The sequence below is a fragment of the Mandrillus leucophaeus genome, unplaced genomic scaffold (genome assembly GCF_000951045.1).
Source record: "Mandrillus leucophaeus isolate KB7577 unplaced genomic scaffold, Mleu.le_1.0 Scaffold265, whole genome shotgun sequence".
NCBI lineage: Eukaryota > Metazoa > Chordata > Mammalia > Primates > Cercopithecidae > Mandrillus > Mandrillus leucophaeus.
Genome location: NW_012102754.1, coordinates 2944703 through 2966143, shown reverse-complemented (window position 1 = coordinate 2966143; position 21441 = coordinate 2944703). Strand labels below are relative to the sequence as shown.

Sequence of the window (21441 nt, the reverse complement as noted above, 5' to 3'; positions counted from 1 at the left end):
AAGGAAGGAAGGAAGGAAGGAAGGAAGGAAGGAGGGAGGGAGGGAGGGAAGGAAGGAGGGAGGGAGGGAAGGAAGGAAGGAGGGAAGGAAGGAAGGAGCATAACTTGTGTACCTGAACTCTTGACTTGTCTTCAACTCTTCTGTATTCTTAACCCAAGTTCAGGAAACTGTTAAAGTCTTGGCCATGTGTTTCATTCAAATCAACTCTAAATTGCTGTGATTACAGGTTTAGGATTTTATATATGTTGATTAAACCTCAAGAACCTCTCTTTAAGTAATGACTTTCTTTAGATACATCTCATTTCTTGTGTTGTTGGTTGCTTCATCACATTATTGATTAGGGAGAGAGGGTATGTGTTTCATTCACTCTGGCCCACACCACTTAGTCTGAGTTATTTCAAGGATTTTACCTTGCTCACTTTTATGGGAATAACCTTATAAACTTGCAAGTAAAAAATGTTTCTTTTTCTTAAATTTCTTTATCAGACTTGCTCTCTTATTTTTAATAGCTCTCAAAAATTGTCCTAATTGACAGATAAATAGATTCAACATGCTTCTCTTAACATCACACTATTTTCTAAGAAATATTTTTCAACTACAAACTTCAGGTTTATTTAATTCCCTTAACCTCACTGAAGCATGCAGAAGCTAATTAATCAGAGAGAATTCACTCAAAATTTGTAATTATTTTAAATTATTTCCCTTCTTTCATGTTTTCTGAATTCTTTCTCAAATACTAAATGCTAAACAAAAGTTGTGTTGGCAAAACTCCATCATGAGTCTTTCTCTTTGTTTCTTCTTTATAGTCATTTTTATAGTCACTGGACCAATACACAATTTGCATAGCTGATGTCATGTATTTTGCACTATTTGAACAAAAGCAACTTTAAAATGCTTTTTCGTACAGGAAAGTTTGTGGGAGAGGGAAGGTGTGGTTGACAGTGAGGGGTGTCAAGACCTCACACATTTAAGTGTGAAGAATGTTCATAAATGTTATAAAAATAACATTCCCCCTGCCATGTTAAGCCCAGTTCTCGCTCTCACTCCTCTGAATTGCTGGGGTCCCCTCAAGGGACCCCAACCAGTCCCAGGTCTGCAGACCTGAACTCAAATGCAGCACTCTCTCTACAGGTATACCTGGCAGCAGGCACTGTGTATGGACTGGAGAGCCAGCTGACTGAGCTGGAAGATGCCGCCCGCTGCATCCACAGCGGCACTGATGAGACCCATCTGGCGGATCTGGAGGACCAGGTGGCCACGGCTGCAGCCCAAGTCCACCATGCTGAACTCCAGGTGAGAACTCTCCTCTCTGCCCACATGGGTCCTGCAGGGTGAAAGAGGAAGCCCCATGTTCTACAAGAATCACTTTAAAGCCATTGTATCTATCAGCTCCCATCATCTCCAGCATGTTTGCATGGATATGGTCCTTCCAGATGAATTCCACCAAATTCTCCCTTTAAAAGTGTAGTCCTCTTCTCCCCCAAGTTAAAGCCTTAATAATGTATTGGACTGCCCTTTAAACCTTATACCAGTTTCCTCTTTGAGAAATTTCCTGACCCATACATAGGTCTCTCTACTATACAGGTTTCCATTCCACTCCAAGACCATCCTTTTCTAACCCTTATCATACTGTTGATAACTTATTAAGCAATAATATTAAGTAATATTCCCCATTATAGACTGAAAGCTCTATGAGAATAGAACTATAACTGTGTGGCTTAACATGAAACTCCAGTGCCTAGCACAATACCTGGCACAGACATAGCACACAATAAAAATGGGATGAATAAATGAAGGAAATTGGAAGCATACATTTCTCAGGACAATATTTTTCATGAGGAGGAGGCAGGATTTAGATACAGCTATTTAAGAACTGACTGACATAGTCTTATAACTTTGTGAATATGGCTGTTTGAAGTTTTCATAGACCTTCCTGTAGCCTTTGACTCTGTAAATTAAAATTGCCCATGGATTAAGCCACTGATTTTCAAACTGGGGTCTGCAGATATATTCTCGGGACCCATGACAATTTTTTTCTTTAAAAGGGCTCCATGTGTTACTCAAGTTTGAGAGACACTGGCCTCTGCAGCTTAAGCTCAGTATAGACCCCTGGTTTGCTGATATTTCTTTTTTTTTTTTTTTTTTTTTTTTGAGACAGAGTCTTGCTCTGCCACCCAGGCTGGACTGCAGTGCAACGGCACGATCTTGGCTCACTGCAACATGCACCTCCCTAGTTCAAGCAATTCCCCACCTCAGCCTCCCAAGTAACTGGGGTTATAGGTGCATGCCACCATGCCCAGCTAAATTTTTTTTTGTATTTTTAGTAGCAATGGGGTTTAACCATTTTGGCCAGACTAGTCTCGAACTCCTGACCTCAGACAATCCGCCTACTTTGGCCTCCCAAAGTGCTGGGATTACAGACGTGAGCCACTGAGATAGATCCTGCATCTTAAAACTGAATCATTGGGAGAACTGTGGTCAACAGAAACCATATTTGGATAGAGACATAAATCAAAGAAACTGACTGAAGTGAGTCTCTGTCATTTTAGAGGGTGTTTATTGTTGTTGTTGTTTTGTTTTTGGCCAAGATTGAGGATGCACCCAGAAAATAAAAAAAGAGACAGAAACCACGGTAGGATCTGTGGCTCGTACTTCTTCCAAACAGGATTTTGAGGGTTTCAATATTTAAAGGGGAAAAGTGGGCAGGAGCGGAAAGGGATGGAGGGAAAGAGGGAGGGTTTGGTGACATTCTTGTGAATCTGCCCATTGCACATGAAAAGGAGGGGTAAAGGGAATGGTCAATTATGTATTCATCTTGCACTCAGTAAATCTGTGCTTTACATAAGATAGAGTAAAAGTAAACAGAGAGTAGAGGAAGCAGTCAAATACGCATTCATTTTCAGGTGAGTGAGGGGACAATTTCTAGTCTCCTCTTGTCCTGTACCCACGAAGATAAGCTGTTAATTTCCATTGTCAGGGTGACGGAAGCTGTGAAGACATGTGGCCTTCTATCTGTAGCTATCAGTTTAGGAACAAAAGGAAAGCCAGTTTTGAGGGGCAGGGAGGAGGGGTTGTGACTCAGCCTCCAAACTTCTCCCTTTTGGCATAGTGAATTGGGGGCCCTGAGATTTTATTTTCATTTCACAGAGAAGATGACAATCTCAGGCGATAATTATTTTAAAAGTAAATACTTTATTGAGTCAAAATTACAACTCCTGACATCATCAGTCACTCTAGAGAATGAAAGGGCACAATTCTCCATTCTGTGGATGGTTCAATGCTGTGAACTAGAAATGAGCTCATCAGATAGATGGCCCTGTTGACCATTACCACTAAGAATGGCTGAACAGCAATTCTCCAAAAATAAAAATTATTTTCCATAAATTTCACCCAAGACTTAATCAATTTATTGTCAAAGTTATATAAACTAGAATCAAATCACTTGTTTTCTGTTACATTGTGTAGCAAATACTTCTTGAATGATTTTACAGGAAGTAATATTTACGGGTGTTTGGGAGGATTTTATTGGATAATTATTCCCCCTTTATTGGATAGTTATTCCCCGTTCCACATTTTTCTAGACTGTTACGGCAGAAAACTCTGGAGTTCCAAATGTCCATTTTCCATGTGTTTAAATGTATGCCTATTAATTTTTCATTTATTTTTAAATATTACAATAATATTATCAATAATCCCCAATATTCTGTGAGCGTTATTTTGTACCAGGTATTTGTCCTTAATGCTTTACCACATTATTGTATTTATTTTTTCAGCAACCCCACAAGGTAGCTACTGTTACTATTCTCCTTTTATATCTGAGGAAACTTATCCAAGGTCAAATACCTAGAAAGTGATAAAACCTGGATTTTAACCCAAATTTTGTGACCTCATAGCCCACACTCTATTTTTCTTCTTTTGAGACGGAATCTCACTCTGTCACCCAGGCTGGAGTACAATGGCATGATCTCGGCTCACTGCAACTTCCGCCTCCTGGGTTCAAGTGATTCTCCTGCCTCAGCCTCCCGAGTAGCTGGGACTACAGGCATGCACCACCACGTCCGGCTGACTTTTGTATTTTTAGTAGAGACAGGGTTTCACCATATGGATCAGGCTGGTCTCAAACTCCTGACCTCAAGTGATCCACCAGCCTTGGCCTCCCAAAGTGCTGGGATTACAGGTGTGACCCACTGCGCCAAACAGCCCACATTCTTTTTTTTTTTTTTTTTTTTAATTATTATTTTACTTTAAGTTCTAGGGTACATGTGCACAACATGCAGATTTGTTACATACGTATACATGTGCCATGTTGATGCACTGCCCCCATTAACTTGTCATTTACATTAGGTGTATCTCCTAATGCTATCCCTCCCCCTCTCCCCACAATAGGCCCTGGTGTGTGATGTTCCCCTTACTACATCCAAGTGTTCTCATTGTTCAATTCCCACCTATGAGTGAGAACATGTGGTGTTTGGTTTTTTGTCCTTGCGACAGTTTGCTGAGAATGATGGTTTCCAGCTTCATCCATGTGCCTACAAAGGACATGAACTCATCCTTTTTTATGGCTGCACAGTATTCCATGGTGTATATGTGCCACATTTTCTTAATCCAGTCTATCATTGATGGACAGTTGGGTTGGTTCCAAGGCTTTGCTATTGTGAATAGTGTTGCAATAAACATACGTGTGCATGTGTCTGTATAGCAGCATGATTTATAATCCTTTGGGTATATCCCCAGTAATGGGATGGCTGGGTCAAATGGCATTTCTAGTTCTAGATCCTTGAGGAATCGCCACACTGTCTTCCACAATGGTTGAACTAGTTTACAGTCCCACCAACAGTATAAAAGTGTTTCTATTTCTCCACATCCTCTCCCGCACCTGTTGTTTCCTGACTTTTTAATGATTGCCATTCTAACTGGTGTGAGATGTATCTCCTGTGGTTTTGATTTGCACTTCTCTGATGGCCAGTGATGATGAGCATTCTTTCATGTGTCTGTTGGCTGCATAAATGTCTTCTTTTGAGAAGTGTCTGTTAATATCCTTCGCCCACTTTTTGATGGGGTTGTTTTTTTCTTGTAAGTTTGTTTGAGTTCTTTGTAGATTCTGGATATTAGCCCTTTGTCAGATGAGTAGATTGCAAAAATTTTCTCCCATTCTGTAGGTTGCCTGTTCACTCTGATGGTAGTTTCTTTTGCTGTGCAGAAGCTCTTTAGTTTAATTAGATCCCATTTGTCAATTTTGGCTTTTGTTGCCATTGCTTTTGGTGTTTTAGACATGAAGTCCTTGCCCAGGCCTATGTCCTGAATGGTATTACCTAGATTTTCTTCTAGGGTTTTTATGCAAACAACCCACATTCTTATCCAGTCTGTGCTGTGTGGTTTCCTGGGAAATGTGTTGGTCCTGCCCTCAGGCATACATGCACTTGCCTAGGTGTCCTTAACTTGCATGGGAGGTTGTTGACCCTGCCTTCAGCTTTGTGGATTATCTCAACTGCACCTCCAGGTATGCAGAAATTCTCCCCACCAGGTTAACTGGTGCCAGAGAATGAAGCCTCCAACTTCCTGTTGTCTGTTCTCATCCAAAGTCTAGTCTCACAGAGAATTTCTTGCAGGATGGTAGGAGGGTCCTCACTGAGGAGGGTACATATGCTAAATTGTGTTCTTCGTAATATTAGGACAGTTTCTAAGGATGCTATCAACTTAGGGTCTACCTTTGAGACAGAGTGCTGTTGTCCAGTGCTGAAAGAGACTGCAGAATGACCCTTGCAGAGCATGCTAAGGGTGCTGTCCACTGCATCATGCAAGGTTGTCTCTATGAGGATTCCTGGAGAATGCTTAACTCTTAGTATCAGGAAAAGCTGTTCTTCTGAGTACTTGGTCTTTGATCTTGTGGACATGGAGCTCTTGGCTTTGGCTTCCAGGAAACTCAGAGCTGAACTGGTCATCCCCTTCTAGCAAATGTATAGCTCCTTGGACATGCAGTTCTAGAAGTGGGACATAATTATATAGAGACATAATTGAAGTGGGACATTAATTATATACAGAGATAAGATACAGGCAAAATCAGCCCTCAGTAGCCTCTTCTTTCTTTGTTCTTTGTCCTATGGACTAAAACTTGAAAAAATAACCATTTCTTATTCCAGAATCTGACAGTCCACAAATGAAGAGGTCAGCAGCTTGCTTTACCATTGACCTTGTCTTTCTTAGGGCCCTCTGAGCAAGGCTCTCCATCAAAACTGCTTCCAGGGAAGAATGTGAGCATCTAATCCACACCAGTTGCTTATGACTGGTAAAAGCTTAGCCTGCAACTTTTCTCAGAGGCTTCTGCAATTTATTGGTTCACAAACCAAAAGAATGCAATTCTTAATGTGAAATTTGAAGATTAAGAACAGAAAGGCATCTGGGGACCAGGAAGGGCAGGACTCAAGTGGCACCTTCTGGGGCTGGCTACTGGGTAGCTTGTATTCTCTTACCAGATGCCACAGACTTGGCCTTCACCTACCTCCTCCTCCTTTTCTGACCATGACTGCCACCCCTCAGGGGTAGGGAACACATCTCCCAAATTTGCTGACCCTTCAGTCTTTCTGTGTACCTCCTATAGCTCCTATCACAGTAGACTTTGTTCAAAGAAGCCCTCGGTAAATGACAGCAGAATTCAAATTTGTCTTGAGTAGCACTGAAATGCGGAGGGCTGGGAGGCAATGGAAACCTCATGTGTGGAGCACACACACACATTGGCTGGGGTCTACCATCAGCTTATTGTTTGATTTCCTAACAACATTCAGAATGTACCATCTCAGCAGAATCTTGACCTCTTCCCTTGACTCTGCTAGCCCTTCCCTGCCTTTTCCAGTGTCCCCCATACCAGGTGTTGGCACATCCTCTGAGACTGTGGCAATGTGATAATAGCATGGCCACTGACATGAATTCCATGCACTGCCCAGATTGGCTGTGAGATGATGGGTATATCGCTTATCCCTTTGAGCCACCATTTCCTTATCTGTGAAACCAAGATAATGGTACTTATTTCACAGAATTATTTTGAGACATGAATGAGTTCATGTATTTAAAACACTAAGCATGGTTCCTGGCACATAATAATGCCCTTTTCTAAGAGCAGGCACAATATCTTCATTTCTGGAGACAGGGGAGGACCAGGGTTCTCCCTGGGCACTAAGTGGGTTCTTACTTTCCATTTCTGCATTCAGACTCTGCTGGAAGAAAATCTGAGCTCTCTCTTGACCTTCCCATGTTGCAAATTAGGAAAATGATGCCCAGAGAGGGGATGAGTTTCTCAAGGCTGGTTAGCTTCTTAATGGAGGAGATGGACTTGAACCGGGGGCTGCCAGGCCTCCCTTCTAAAACCTGGTGCTGTGGTTTTGGATTCACGAAGTTATGGAAGAAGAAAGCAGGACATATAAATGACTATGACAGGACATATAAATCCTATGACTTTCTGACCACTCCTTACCCCCATGCTGAGCCAGGTGGCCCTGGGCCAGGGTCCCCATCATGCCCCCAGGCTTTCATTTATCCCTAGGCATACTCTGACGGGGTTGTTGACATGCTCTAGAGATAACAAACTAGAAATTTAAATTTATACAGAAAGGCCTGTGTTTTATTTTCTTGCTACACACTAGATAGAGAAGTGTTTGGTAGAAGTTGAATGAATGAATGAGCATACATCAAAGCAGATTTGTCTTTATAAATTCTTAACACTTTTAAGAAATATTTTCCCCTTCTGTATTTTCTCCCTGCCAATCCTGTTTTTCTGTTGCTTTAAGATTTCTGATATCGAGAGCCGGATTTCAGCCTTGACCATTGCAGGATTAAACATAGCACCATGTGTGCGCCTCACAAGAAGACGGGATCAGAAGCAAAGGACCCAGGTGTGTTTGTCCCTTTCTCCCTCTGTTGGAATGTTACATGGCTTGGAAAATTTAGAAGATAAAATATATTTGGCTATGCAAAGGTATATTGCTCATTGTATTCTGTTTGTAGGTACAAACCATAGATACATCAAGGCAGCAAAGGAGGAAACTGCCTGCTCCACCAGTGAAAGGTATGCTAAATTAAAACCACAAAGCTACCAAAAAATTAAGCCTGAATCATTTACTTTGGATAACACAGAGACCTGAGTTTGAGAATTAGATCTAATGGAGCGTTCTCACACAGAATTGCTCTTATCTATCTTGATTTGGGTCCCCCCAGAAGCAAATCCTGGGACAAGGATAGGAGTGGAAGTAGCTTGTTTGGAAGGTGCACTGCTAGAGAAGAAGATAAATGATTCAGAGAAAGAAATTAAGTCAATCAATACAGGGTACTTGAATTAGGAGTTATTTCTTTGGGCAAATAAGGCTAAGTCCTCCTGGTGACCTCTGGGAGACAATGCTGGCTGCATCTCAGAGTTTTCTGCCCAAAAGGCAGGGAGATGGGATATTTGTCCTAAAACTCCCATCCATCTCTGGCTGAGAGTTACTTCTGGGGGCATTAACTCCCTGGTACTTCTGACCTGCCCCATGCATGAGCCAAGACAGAGTGGTGGTACTTGCTGTAGTATCTATTGGAATGTGCTAGAATGGTGACTGTCAGAGAGAAGTGAACAGAACACCAAAGGTATCTGCCACAGTGTCCAACCTAGAAAGGATTCTGGCAATGCCACTCATGTTGCCTTTATCTAATGGACATTTTCAAAAAATGCCCTGGGTTCAGAAGCCACAAAAGGGTGATGCCAAACTAGAAATTCAGATTTACAAATTAGAGGAGTAGAAAGCCAAAGATGTACATTTGAGCCTTGGTTCTGCTATTGATCATTTCACAAACATTTATTGAATGTTTATAATCTACAAAACTGTATGCAGTTAAAATTTATCACAGATTCACAGTCCTTTATTTGAAACCCTTGGGTCCACATGTGCTTCATAATTTCTTGAGCATTAGAAAGGTAATATAGTACATGTGCTGTATATTTCTTAACACCCCCTGTGGCATCTAGGCAGCATCTGAAAATCAAACACATTAATATCCTTACAGCAGAGCACAAGAACATTTGCACTCCATGAGATGGACAAGGACATTAAATGGCCTCAGGTTTTATATCAGTTCAGGTCAGGTTTTATAATCAGATTCTTTTGGCTCCAAAGTTGTAAAAATTTGCAAGTTTTAGAACCTTTTCTATTTCAGGACTGCACATAAGTATTTATGAACTGTACTGGGTTATCTCTGAGCTATCATTTCCCAGAAAGTTATCAATGATGCCCTAAGTTATTTGTCCATCATAAAAATAAACAAAACAAAAAGATTCCATAGTCAAACACAGTATAGGAATGAGATTCCAAGTCTAGAACAAAAGTCTGAGTAATCTGGCCACCTTGTTTTTTCCTTAACAATCAGTCCATCTTCTGGGTAACATTTTTTCCCATTTATTTCCTTTTAGCTGAAAAAATTGAGACATCTTCAGTGACGACCATTAAAACATTTAACCGCAACTTCATTCTCCAAGGCTCCTCAACAAACAGGACTAAGGAAAGGAAAGGCACCACCAAGGATTTGATGGTAAATGTCATCTCTGTCTTAATGTTCATCGCTTTCACTGTTGATGGTACCTCCATTCTGCAGCCTTTCCTTCTATAGCTCCCGCATCAGAACCCCCAAAAAGTATCCTTCCTCCATGGTCTTATGGTCTGTTGGATTTGACTGGGGGGTGGATTTAGCGGTAAACCAAGAGCAGAGTGCTTGGTTGAATAAGGCCATGAAGCACACACACACCACCGGTCACCCTCCTCAAATGTTACTCTAGAAATCACTATTACTAATAACTTTCTATGCACGTATAGAGGAAATAAGTTGTAACATGGTAAGTGTACTGGAAATTGCACTTGGACAAACCAAAATGTAGCTTAACCCAAAACATCCGGCTTATACCCAGAAGATTTCATCATGACCTGATCACTTTGAGCCAACTCTAGCCCCAAACCTTGCTAAAAATATTATCAAACTATCTTAATCAAACCATTTACCTTAGACAAAAGTATAGGCGATAGAAATGTTTATCCTGGCACAATAGACAAAGTACTGTAAGGGAAAGATAAAAGAACTGTATCAAGCACTAAAAAGCAAAGACAAGCCCTTATACCTTCTGCATAATGTATTAACTAGAAATAACTATACACAGAGAACTTTAGCCAAGTCCCCTGAAACCAGACGAGCTACCCAAGAACAGCTGAAAAAGCACACTCACCTATGCGGCAAAATAGCGGGAAGATTCATGAGTAGCGGTGACAAGCCTACCAAGCCTGTTGATAGCTGGTTGTCCAAGATAGAATCTTAGTTCGGCTTTAAACTTACCCACAGAATTACTTAATCTCCCTGTAAGTTTAACTGTTAGTCTAAAGATGGACAGCTCTTTAGACCCTAGGAAACAACCTTCCTACAGAGAGTAAAAACTGTTACCACCATAGTTGGCCCAAAAGCAGCCACCAATTAAGAAAGCGTTTAAGCTCAACATCTAAATCTTAATTCTAATCACTCTACTGAACTCCTAACATCACACTATTCACTCCTAACATCACTCCTAACATCAATCTATTACTTAATAGAAGGAATAATGTTAATATAAGTAACATGAAGACATTCTCCATTGCATAAGCTTACATCAGACCGGAATAACCCACTGACAGTTAACAGCCTAATATTAGTAACTGATATAATAAGCACCCTATTATTGACACTGTTAACCCAACACAGGTATGCTCTAAGGAGAGATTACAAAAAGTAAAAGGAACTCGGCAAATCTTACCCTACTTGTTTACCAAAAACATCACCTCTATCATTACCGGTATTAGAGGCACTGCCTGCCCACTCACATATGTTCAACAGCCACGGTATCCTGACCATGCAAAGGTAGCATAACCACTTGTTCCCTAAATAGGGACTTGTATGAATAGCCATACGAAGGTTCAGCTGTCTCTTACTTTTAATCAGTGAATTTGACCTATTCGTGAAGAGGCGGATATAAACAAATGAGATGAGAAAACCCTATGGAGCTTTAATTCATTAATGCAAATAAAAAAACAAGCCTGCAGGCCCTAGCCTACTATCTGTGGATTAAAAATTTTGGTTGGAGTGACCTTGGAGCATAATTCAACCTCCAAACAACCTAAACTAAGACCACACTAGTGTAAGTGAGTTAATACACATTGACCCAATAATTTGATCAACGGAATAAGTTCCCCAGTTCTAGAATCCAAATTGACAATAGAGTTTATAACCTCGATGTTGGATCAGGACATCCTAATGGTGTAGCCGCTATTAAGGGTTTGTTTAGCAGTAGGGACGAGGTTCTAAAACTAAGTAACATCCTGCCTGCTATATACCTCTTAAATATGTGGGTATATCCTCTCAACTGCATCTCTAGCTCCTTGTAGGAAGCAGCTTTGATATAAGAGAAATAAAAATATGTAAATAGAATATTAAAGTCTGGTTGAGAGGTAACAGTTTTTATTCTGTTTTCAGTTCATAATCACTCTTCCTTAAATTTCTCATTAGCCGTTAATGCTGTGTTCCTGAAAAAAGTCAGCAGCTACTCCTAAATGTAGCAAAGGAAGAGATAGTAAATAATCTGCATGAACTCTAGAAATTATAGAGAAAGGTGTGTTGGATCTTTTGCTTAAAAACTGTCAATTGATAAAAATAACGAGACAAGTCCCTATCATTTTATGAGGTTTATTTGCCAAAGTTAAGGATGTGCACGCAGGAGACAGGTCTATGCCTTTCTCAGAAGATGATTTTGAGGGCTCTAAATTTAAAAAGGAAAGTGCAGGCTATTGAGAAGTACACAATTTTCATGTAAGAGGGGGGTAGGGAAAAATAGTCATTCATGCCTTTGTCCGGCTCAGTGAATCTGCATTTTTTTTACATCAGATGACATAGACAAATGGGGCAGAGGAAAAATGCAGGGAATCTGCATTTTTACAGCAGATAATATAGAAAAATGGGGCAGGGGAACAATCAGATATGCATTTGTGTCTGGTGGGCCGGTGGGGGGGTGACTGCACCTGTAAAGATAAGCTATCAATTTGCATTGCCATGGTGAAATTTTAACCGAAACACCTTAGGGTAAAGATCTTGGAGCTAACCAGGAATTTCCATGTAGGCAAAATATTGGGGAGGCGTGTAGCCATCTTACTTAGGAAACGAAACGAGAGGCAGGTTTGCATGACCCAGTTCTCAGCTTGACTTTTCCCTTTAGCTTAGTGATTTGGGGACCCCCCAGATTTAATTTCCTTTCACAAAACCAACATACATGTCAAAGTTTTGGCAAATGTTTGATGCTGCTTACGTAGAAAATGATCATCTAACTAAGCTGTCTCAGTGATACCAATTACGCAGACGGCAGATCATGTCTGAGATGACAAGACTAAGGCAAGGACAAATTTATTCTGTTATCTTTTATCCTTCACCCATTCCTCCCTTCCTCTTCCTCCCTGTCATTGTCCCTGTCTCATGAGCACAGAAGCACCACATAATGGCATAATGGTGGACACATCCTTTTGAAATACAAGTTACTCTCAGGCATTATATGGCAGTAGCTCTACTCACTGCCTTCTCTTCATTGGTCAGCCATTAACCCTGACCTTTTAAAGTCTAATTCCCTTGCTTCTGACCATTATTTCACAGAGCAGAAAAAGATGTATTATCACACTAAAAGGGCAGACCACTACGGTCATGGAAGGAATTGGTTATAAATAAGAAAGTTAAAAATAAATTGTCTTTCATAGAGGCAGGACATGAGATTGGTGGCTGCCGGAGGTTGTGGGAAGGGGCAATAGGAAGAAACTACTTAATGAGTAAGGGGTTTTACTTTAGAGTGACAGAAATTTATTGAAACTAGATAAAGGTGGTAGATGTACAACCTCGTGAGCATACTAAATGCCACCAAATTGTTCACTTTAGAATGGTTTATTTTATGTTATGTGGCTTTCACCTCAATACATTTTTTTAATAAAATTAAAATAAATTACCTTAAAGTAACACAGAGAGGTTAAAAATGAAAGAATAGACAATATTTACTGAACAAATAAAAGCAAAATAGGGCAGAAATAATTACTTTCAACGAAAGGAGAATTCCAGATAAAAAGCATTGAGAGAAAACAAGGAGGAAAGATGTTTAAATGTTGATAAAATAAAGTAGTTAAGTCATGAGCCTTTCTTGATTTCACAGATAATAAAGCAACACAATTTATGGTGCAATGGTTGGTGACTTTAAAACTCCCTTATCAGCCTTTGGCAGCCCAAGTACCCCATAAATAAATACAAATTAGAGAATTGAATAGTGTAACTGTTCAGCTTTAATTAAGATGTTTATCTAACTTTATATTTTATAGATCATTCACTCTCTTTCCAGGCATCAATGGACCATTTATAAAAATTGACTTTATACAAAATCACAAAGAATACCTCAATAAATTCCAAAAAGTGAACCCTCTATGATCACAATGCCAAACATAATCTAGGGCAGTGCTGTCTAATAGAACTTCGTGTAATGAGGGTAATGGTCTATATCTGCAGTGACCAGTACAGTGGCCACGAGCCACATATGGCTATTGAATACTTGAAATGTGGCTACTGCATTGAGGGAACTGATTTTTAAATTTTAGTTAATTTTAGTTAATCTGAATGTAAATAGCCACATGTGGCTAGTGGCTACCATGTTGGACAGGGCCAATGTAGAAAATTAGAACCTAAGTTAAAAAACAGAAACCCTACTTAGAAGTTAAAAAGCACTTGTACTCACATACACAACTGTCCATACACATACACATGCAAACTCACACACACATACACATACACTTCAAAATAACTACTGAATTAGAAAAATCCACAGGGCGCTTACAAAATGAAAACATTATATATACCAAAGCAAATAGCATACATATAAAACTACACTGTGTCAAATTTATAGTATTAAATATTTTGTTCCTTGTTAAAGAAGAAGAAAAACAACTAGACATTGAATTCCAGACATCAAAAATAAACATAAAAAACATTTAATTAAGACCAGAAATTATGGAAATGATCTCTCTATATCTACATCTAGGAGTTGATTATTTGAAAAAAATAGAAATGTTTTGTAAGTCACATAAAGAAAAAAACTGAAAACAAAAGATTATATAAAAGGATGTCAATTTTTTATATATATAATGTGGTGTAAAACTATTCTCATAAATTTAGAATCAATACTAGTCAAATCAGAATCAAATAAGAAAAATAGCAAAAACTAACAAGAAATAAAAAGAAACTTAAAATCTATTAAACCTTTCAAAAGGATTCTGTGGCCAAATGATTTTGCTGATTTTTTTTTAAGCAACAATTAATTCCCATACCATATAAAATATTCCAGGTCATCAAAATATTGAAAACTAAAAGATTCATGTTGTGAAGCTATCAGAACCCCAATCATGAAAGCCTGATCCATGTCTGGTAAGCATGTATACATGTTCTGTGCCCATCACACACAGGCACACACAGACACACGAAAATTATTACACCAGTTGTACTTCTTCAGAGATGAAGAATATGAAATAAAATATTAGCCAATTAAAGAGCAGTGCATTCAGTAATAAATTACAGTAGGCCAAGCGAGATGGCTCACACCTATAATTCCAGCACTTTGGGAGACCAAGGTGGGAGGATCACTTGAGGCCAGAAGTTCAAGACCAGCCTGGGCAACATAGTGAGACCTGTCTTTACAAAAAAATAAAAAGTTAGCCAGTCATGGTGGCATGTGCCTGTAGTCCCAGCTACTAGAGAGGCTAAGGAGGGGATCCTCTGAGCCCAGGAGTTTGAGGTTGCGGTGAGCTACGATCGCACCACTGCACACCAGCCTGAGCAACAGAGTAAGACCCTATCTCTAAGAACAAATGAATAAATAAATAACAGGTAGGTTTTGTGGGAATGCAAGGATAGCTTAAATACTGTGATATCAATCCCATTTATGCTGGAGGTTGCAGTTTTTTAAATTTTCGCATGAGTGAAAAATCAGACCTTGGTGATGACCTTTAGCAATAGGATACAAATAACTCCCACACGCTTAGCGTTCCAATAGTGGAACACTAGGCATAAGTGGATTTTAATAAATCACATCAACAGTTCAATAAGAAAAGTCATTTCTTCCCAAATTAATCTGTAGCTTAATCCAATTTTCATTAAAAAACTCGGTGACATTTTCCTTGAATTAAAGTTCATGTAATAATAGAAAGAACAGACAAAAGCATTTTGCAAAATTACAGAGATTTTCCTCCCAGATTTTAAAACAAATTAAAAGCTGAAATGAAACTGATCATTAATGAAATAAAATAGCCCAGAAATAGATACAGCCACATATGAGAATGTGTTATATTATCTTTGTAAAAGATTTAGAAACTAGTAAAGAAGGTATGGATTATTAAACAAACAAGAACACTGTACTTGCAATACTGGACATTGGGATGGTAGTGGGAAAGAAAGAAGGCACATTCGGTAATTACCTTATTCCAAATACCAAAATTAATTTCAGGTGGATTAAGAAGTATGCATTTAAAAATGACATCACTTTCTAAATGTTGTGAAACATCTAACTGGTCAATAAGCATGAATAGCTTTTAAAAAGCAGTAAACATTATTTTTCTTTGGTTATTCTCAGTCTTCCTAAATGGCTGATGAGAGTGTGTTCAATGTCTCACCTCAGGAGCCTGCTCTGGAGTCAGCTGTGATGTACTGACACCATGGAATTCCACTGCCAGTGACTCACTGCCTCCGGCCGTACACGACAGTGCCTTGACCCAACAGCCATCGAGTACTGTATGGATTTCCACCTGAGGAGAAGGCCTGGGGAGGCCACAGTGCACCATTGCACAGGGCTGTCCTGATACCTCATCCAGAAAGCCGTCTCAGACTTCAGCATTGCGGTCTTGCCCACTCTCTGCCTTAGGCTCCCAGGGGAATCCAAGACAGAAAACCAAGACACTGGCTTCCAACAGCAGAGCTCCATGTTTAAGATACATATTTTCCCTGTTTGCTTTGCTACTGTGTGTTGACTTTAAGATCTTTTTTTTTATCCCTTTGATTCAGCTAGTATTCCATGTCAACAATTTTTCCAAAAGAAAACTGTTGGAGGGGGGTGGAGGGAGGAAGGTGGGAATTATTATTTAATCCATCATTAATGCTTATTAATCTCTCACAAGCATCTTTGTCTTGCAAATCCTGAGGGAAAAGCAAGTCCATGCAGTGAACACTAGGGACAGTCTAATTTGGGGATTGCTCAACCGTCAAGACTGCAGGTCTCCCTTCAGCCACCTCCTTCCTACTAAAATCTCAGCCTACCACACTACCAGTCATTCCCATTGCTTTGCAATCACAAGCCACAGGATGAGAAGTTCTGACTCACTCATGCCATGCCCAGGTCTATCTGAAACAGTGTCTCATTAAGAATTTAGGGTTCTTCCATGGGCTTACTGACAGTTTCCCAAAACTGAAGGGGAAAGGGGCTTGAGAAAGACCATCATTGGCTCAACTTTAGGGCACTGTCCAGAATCAACATGATGTGGTTTAGCAATGATCACATCTAAACAAAGTTTAGGTAAATGAATTACCACAGAGAAAGACCACATGAGAAAAATTTTGTCCTCCAAATTTACTTCCCAATAAATATTCAGCAAAGTAGTAAAATGACCTTAAAGATAAAAATGATTAGGGAATAGCCTTACATAATTTATAGGTATAAAAAATTCAAGGACAAACTGTGCATTTAATGGACACAAGAGTTGACTCTAACTCCATGTCTGTGGTTTCTTTGAACCCATATCAAATGCATGACTATTTAGAGTGTTTATAAAAGCAAATGGAACTGAACTTTCACTCAATTAATTGGGCACTAACAACCTTCTTTTATGTTTGTTCCTGATACAGTCTGAATCTTAGGAAGGTAAAAGAAAGGAGGCAAGAGAGGAGTTATGATGAATGTGTGTTAAGTGCCTGCTCTGAAGGAGGCAATGTTCTTCTCCTTTTAATCCTTATGGCAACCTTATTCAATAAGTTTTCCCATGTTTCAAATTTAATAACTGAAGGCCAGAGAGATTAATTTGCCAAAGCCACACCTTTATGCTAATTATGATTGGAATGCATCACAAAAGCCTAACTCTGTTGTTTTCAACCTCTACGTTTTTTTGCTGCTATGTGCATTTCCAGATCTGATTTTCTGCTGATTTGTGTGCTATGATCCACTCCTGATGGGGGTCTACGTTATCTTCCAATAATACTCCTTGCTGATGCTGTGTTATGTGTCATCTAACAGAAATGACTCCTTTGAAATAAGTAAATCTTTGGCTTTTTGTTCTGTTGGTGTGATTCAAAGCAAAACAAAAACAAATTTTAAAAACACAACAAAAAAAGATTTGACTTCCAAATAGAACGTTTTCTTTAACAGGCATGAAAAGCAACTATTGTTGTGTTACAGTGTTAAAAATATTCAGTTTTCTTTGACAAAAATGTGTACTGTGTAAGCCTTGCAAACAAAAAACAACAAAAAAGAAGAATAAGCAGCCTGCTGTGTGGCATTTGAACTTTTATAAAGGTTTCCTTGTGCCAAATAAGTGCAAAGATTTAATTTACTATTAAAAACCATAAGCATATGTTATAGTTCCAGAAGAATTATTTTGTCATCAAGTGATTTTGATCTTTAGTGTCAATATTTATATTTAGATTAATTTTTATAAATGAAAATATTTTAATGGTTTAAGAAAATGAGGACAACAGGATAATATCTTTGATGACTTCTGAAAGTTATGCTTCCCTTCATGTTATATGCACATTGCCAAGAATTACTGTCAAGAGAAATGATAAGTAAAAGTCATTTATGAAAATAAAGATTGTGTGTGTACAATTTTTTGGTTAAGGGAGACTAGGAGTGAGTAGGGAACAGGGAAAGAAGTCATGTGGCTAGTAATTGGAGGGGCCAAGATTCAAAACTTTCCTTCCAGTTACACTGCTCTCCCCTCCAAACAAAATTTCCCAGTGACCACCTCCACTCAAGTGGTCACCCACAAAAGACCAGTCGTTCTCAAAGGGAGGTACAGAGTGATTTTTGACCCTCAGAGAATATTTGACAATGTCTGGAGACATTTTTGATTGTAACAACTAAGGGTGTGCTGCCACTGGCATCTAGTGGGCAGAAAACAGGGATACTGCTAAACATCCTATAATGCATAGGACAGCCCCTGTCTTAATCCATTTTGTGTTGCTATAACAGAGTAACACACACTGGGTGATGTATAAAGAAAAAATTTTATTTCCTATAGTTCTGGAAACTGGGAATTCTAAGGTCAAAGGGCCTGCATCTGGCAAGGGCCTTCTTGCTGTGTCATCCCATGGCAGAAGGCAGAAGGGTAAGAAAGCATGCATGAGAGAGAGCAAGAGAACGCCAAACTCACTTTTATAACAAACACACTCTTGCAATAATGAACCTACTCTTATGATAACAATGTTAATCCATTCATAAGGCAGAGCCCTCATGACCTAAACTCTCTTAAAGTTCTCACCTTTCAATACTATTGCATTGGGGATTAAGTTTCTAACACATGAACTTTGGGAGACATTCAAACTATAGCAGCCCCCTACAACAAAGATTAACCCAAAATGTCAATAGTGGTAAGGTTGAGAACACTGAGTTAGCTAGAGGTAAACTGGGACAGAAATGGAGAAGCCCCTGTCAACCTCCAGGGGGACTGTGTAGCTGAGCAGGAAGCAGTGACTCTCTCAGTCTTTTGCAGGCTCAGTGGAGGTTGTTGCATCTCTGAGGCTGCCATGCCCAGAGCACTCAAGCCAGACACTGACCCCTGTCATCCCCAAAGAGGAATACGAACCTTCTACTAACCTAAAATAAATGAGTATATAAAAATATTAACAGAAGCCAAGAGCCTCTGCCTGGTGGCTTTATGCAGTAAAGCCAGTATCCCAACATGAGTGTGCATCAGAATCATCTTTCCAAAGATTCTTGTTGAAGGAGTCTCTGAAACAACAAACATTCCAGCTTGTTGAAAGACAAATTGCTGGGCTCCACCTCAATGTTTCTGGTTTCTGTTTTGTTTTGTTTGAGATGGTGTCTCTCTCTGTCACCCAGGCTAGAGTGCAGTGGCACAATCTCAGCTCATTGCAACCTCTGCTTCCCAGGTTCAAACAATTCTCCCGCCTCAGCCTCCCGAGTAGCTGGGATTACAGGTACCTACCACCACATCCAACTAATTTTTGTATTTTTAGTAGGCATGAGGTTTCACCATGTTGGCCAGGGTGGTCTTGAACTCCCGACCTCAAGCGATCTGCCTGCCTCGGCCTCCCAAAGTGCTGGGATTACAGGCATGAGCCACTGCACCTGGCCTCCACCTCAATGTTTCTCATTTGCATTTCTAACAAACTTCAGGTGATATTGATGCTGCTGATCTAGGGAGCACACTTTGAGAACCTCTGACCTAGGAGCAAGGTGGAGGGGAAACAACTTGCTTTAAGAGACTTCCCCTGCACCTGGGTTACCCTAGGGAAACTAATGCTTGGAAAAGCTGAAAGCCAGGGAGCCAGGATTTAAAGGAAGCTTCATCAAACCTGTAAAGCCCAACCTTTTCCCCTCCACTCAAAAGAAGGGATTGTCTCTAACTGCACTGCTAGGCAAAGAGGAATCTAAGAATGTATCCTTCATGGAGCAACAACCCAGCCAAACACTAGCTACAGTGCTCCCACTGTATATATTCAAGTAATATTCCATACATTCAACTTCCAGGATAATTAGTGTTTAAAGCACATAGTGAACCACAACTAGCAATGTCATGTGGCACAGGTAAAGCTATTTTTTCAAAGTATGGAGTAAGTTGAGAATATTCACTTAGGAAATCTCAGGTTGTAGACACTGCTGCTGGGCTGCAGCATGGAATGGAGGTGCAGAGCATGTGGGCAGCATGAACTCACATGCAGCTTGTCAGACAAAGACAGATGGCAGGGAAACAGATATCCATCACAAGCACCAAGGACTGCTAGGGCACCAAAATTTGTGGTTCAAACAAGAGGCCCAAAAAAAGTTGGGAAAATAGCCCATTTGGCAACAGGGAAAGGGAGGAAGGGCAATCTCAATCATTAGATGCCTGCCATGTGCCAGGCGCTGCTGAGTCCTTATACATCAATTATATCTTTACAATCTCTGAGGAAGCTCACAGCAATCCCACTTTATACCCAAGAAAATGAGGCCCTAAATGGAATTGGTGAATAGGGCAGCATTTTCTAGAACCTAAACAAATAGTAAGACTGGATCACATCTGGTTGAAATGAGACTTTTCCTAACATAATTTAATATAAAGAAAATACCTGATGTTATTAAAACAAAATAAATACAGTATTAGTGGTTGTCCACAGAAAGGAACACTGCTGGCTGGTGACAAGGACTCCCTCCTTGACCAAATTATTCAGGCTTCTTTGAGTCCTCTTCTCAACTAGGCCTTGTCCTTGGCCTGCCAACACAAGTTTAGCAAGTCAGTTTAGTGAGAACCCCTACCCTTAATATCTAATCAAGTTCCTCTTAATAATTTTCTATCCACTGATTTCCTCACCAAGTCCATTGGCTAAACATACCCAGCTACCCTTGCTATATTCAGAGTTGACTTTGGTTATATGCTGAAGTCTCTCTTCCCTATTGCAGTAGCTCGAATAAAATCTGTCTTGCCATTTTTAACAAGTATCCAGTGTAATTTCTCTTTGATAGTGGCTTGAGGTGAAAGGGAAATTTTTCACCATAGACCTTTTTGTACCATTTAAGTTTTGAGTCATAGGAACATATTGCCTATTTAAAATAAATAGGAAAAGGGGGGAAATTATTCTTGATCTTCAACAACCAAGCTGTGAAGGACTGAGTAAATATATAGCAGCTTCAACCATTAAAGTATCTGTTCTTAAGGAATAAAAGATGCATTACACTTGATGAGGAAGCCACCATTTGCATAAAATAGTATGCTAACCACACATCATTCCTATCTATAAAAGTAACTCTTGCGAGGCTCTCAGAAAGACAATGTGTCTGACTAGACTGACTCCTCCACCATTAATCCAAATAAAATTTGTGTAGGATTATAGACCAAGATTGTCATACACATATCCACTCACAGCCTATCCTTTGCAGCATAAAACTGAAATGCAGAGCTTCTCAAGAGAAAAACGTTTGTAAGAATGAGTTTGAATTACATCTTTGGTTTGGAATTGAACCGTTTGCTTGTTTGGCTTTCTCTCCTAAGCTGTATACTCAGAAAGGAAACAAAAAAGTTCAATACTGCCAGGAATATTTGCTGTTTGTCACAGATGAAACCTGATAGTAAGATATTTGAGGAGTGTGTGTGTGTGTGTATGTGTGTGTGTATATATATATATATATAT

At 39.6% G+C, this 21441-nt stretch overlaps 1 protein-coding gene and 1 long non-coding RNA gene across 3 annotated transcripts in view; one reads left to right on the top strand and one right to left on the bottom strand.

The window, feature by feature from the left end:
• The window catches only part of MYRIP (myosin VIIA and Rab interacting protein), a 425120-nt gene extending 407219 nt beyond the window's left edge, over nt 1-17901 (top strand). For both annotated transcript variants that reach the window (XM_011984307.1, XM_011984308.1), the window contains 5 exons: nt 1132-1293; nt 7782-7886; nt 7999-8059; nt 9434-9552; nt 15725-17901. In XM_011984307.1, the coding sequence (XP_011839697.1) occupies nt 1132-1293; nt 7782-7886; nt 7999-8059; nt 9434-9552; nt 15725-15757 (480 nt within the window). In that variant the 3' untranslated portion in view covers nt 15758-17901. The remainder of the gene's footprint in view (nt 1-1131; nt 1294-7781; nt 7887-7998; nt 8060-9433; nt 9553-15724) is intronic.
• The window catches only part of LOC105542669, a 129447-nt gene that overhangs the window by 68231 nt on the left and 39775 nt on the right, over nt 1-21441 (bottom strand). The gene's annotated exons all lie outside the window — the stretch shown is intronic.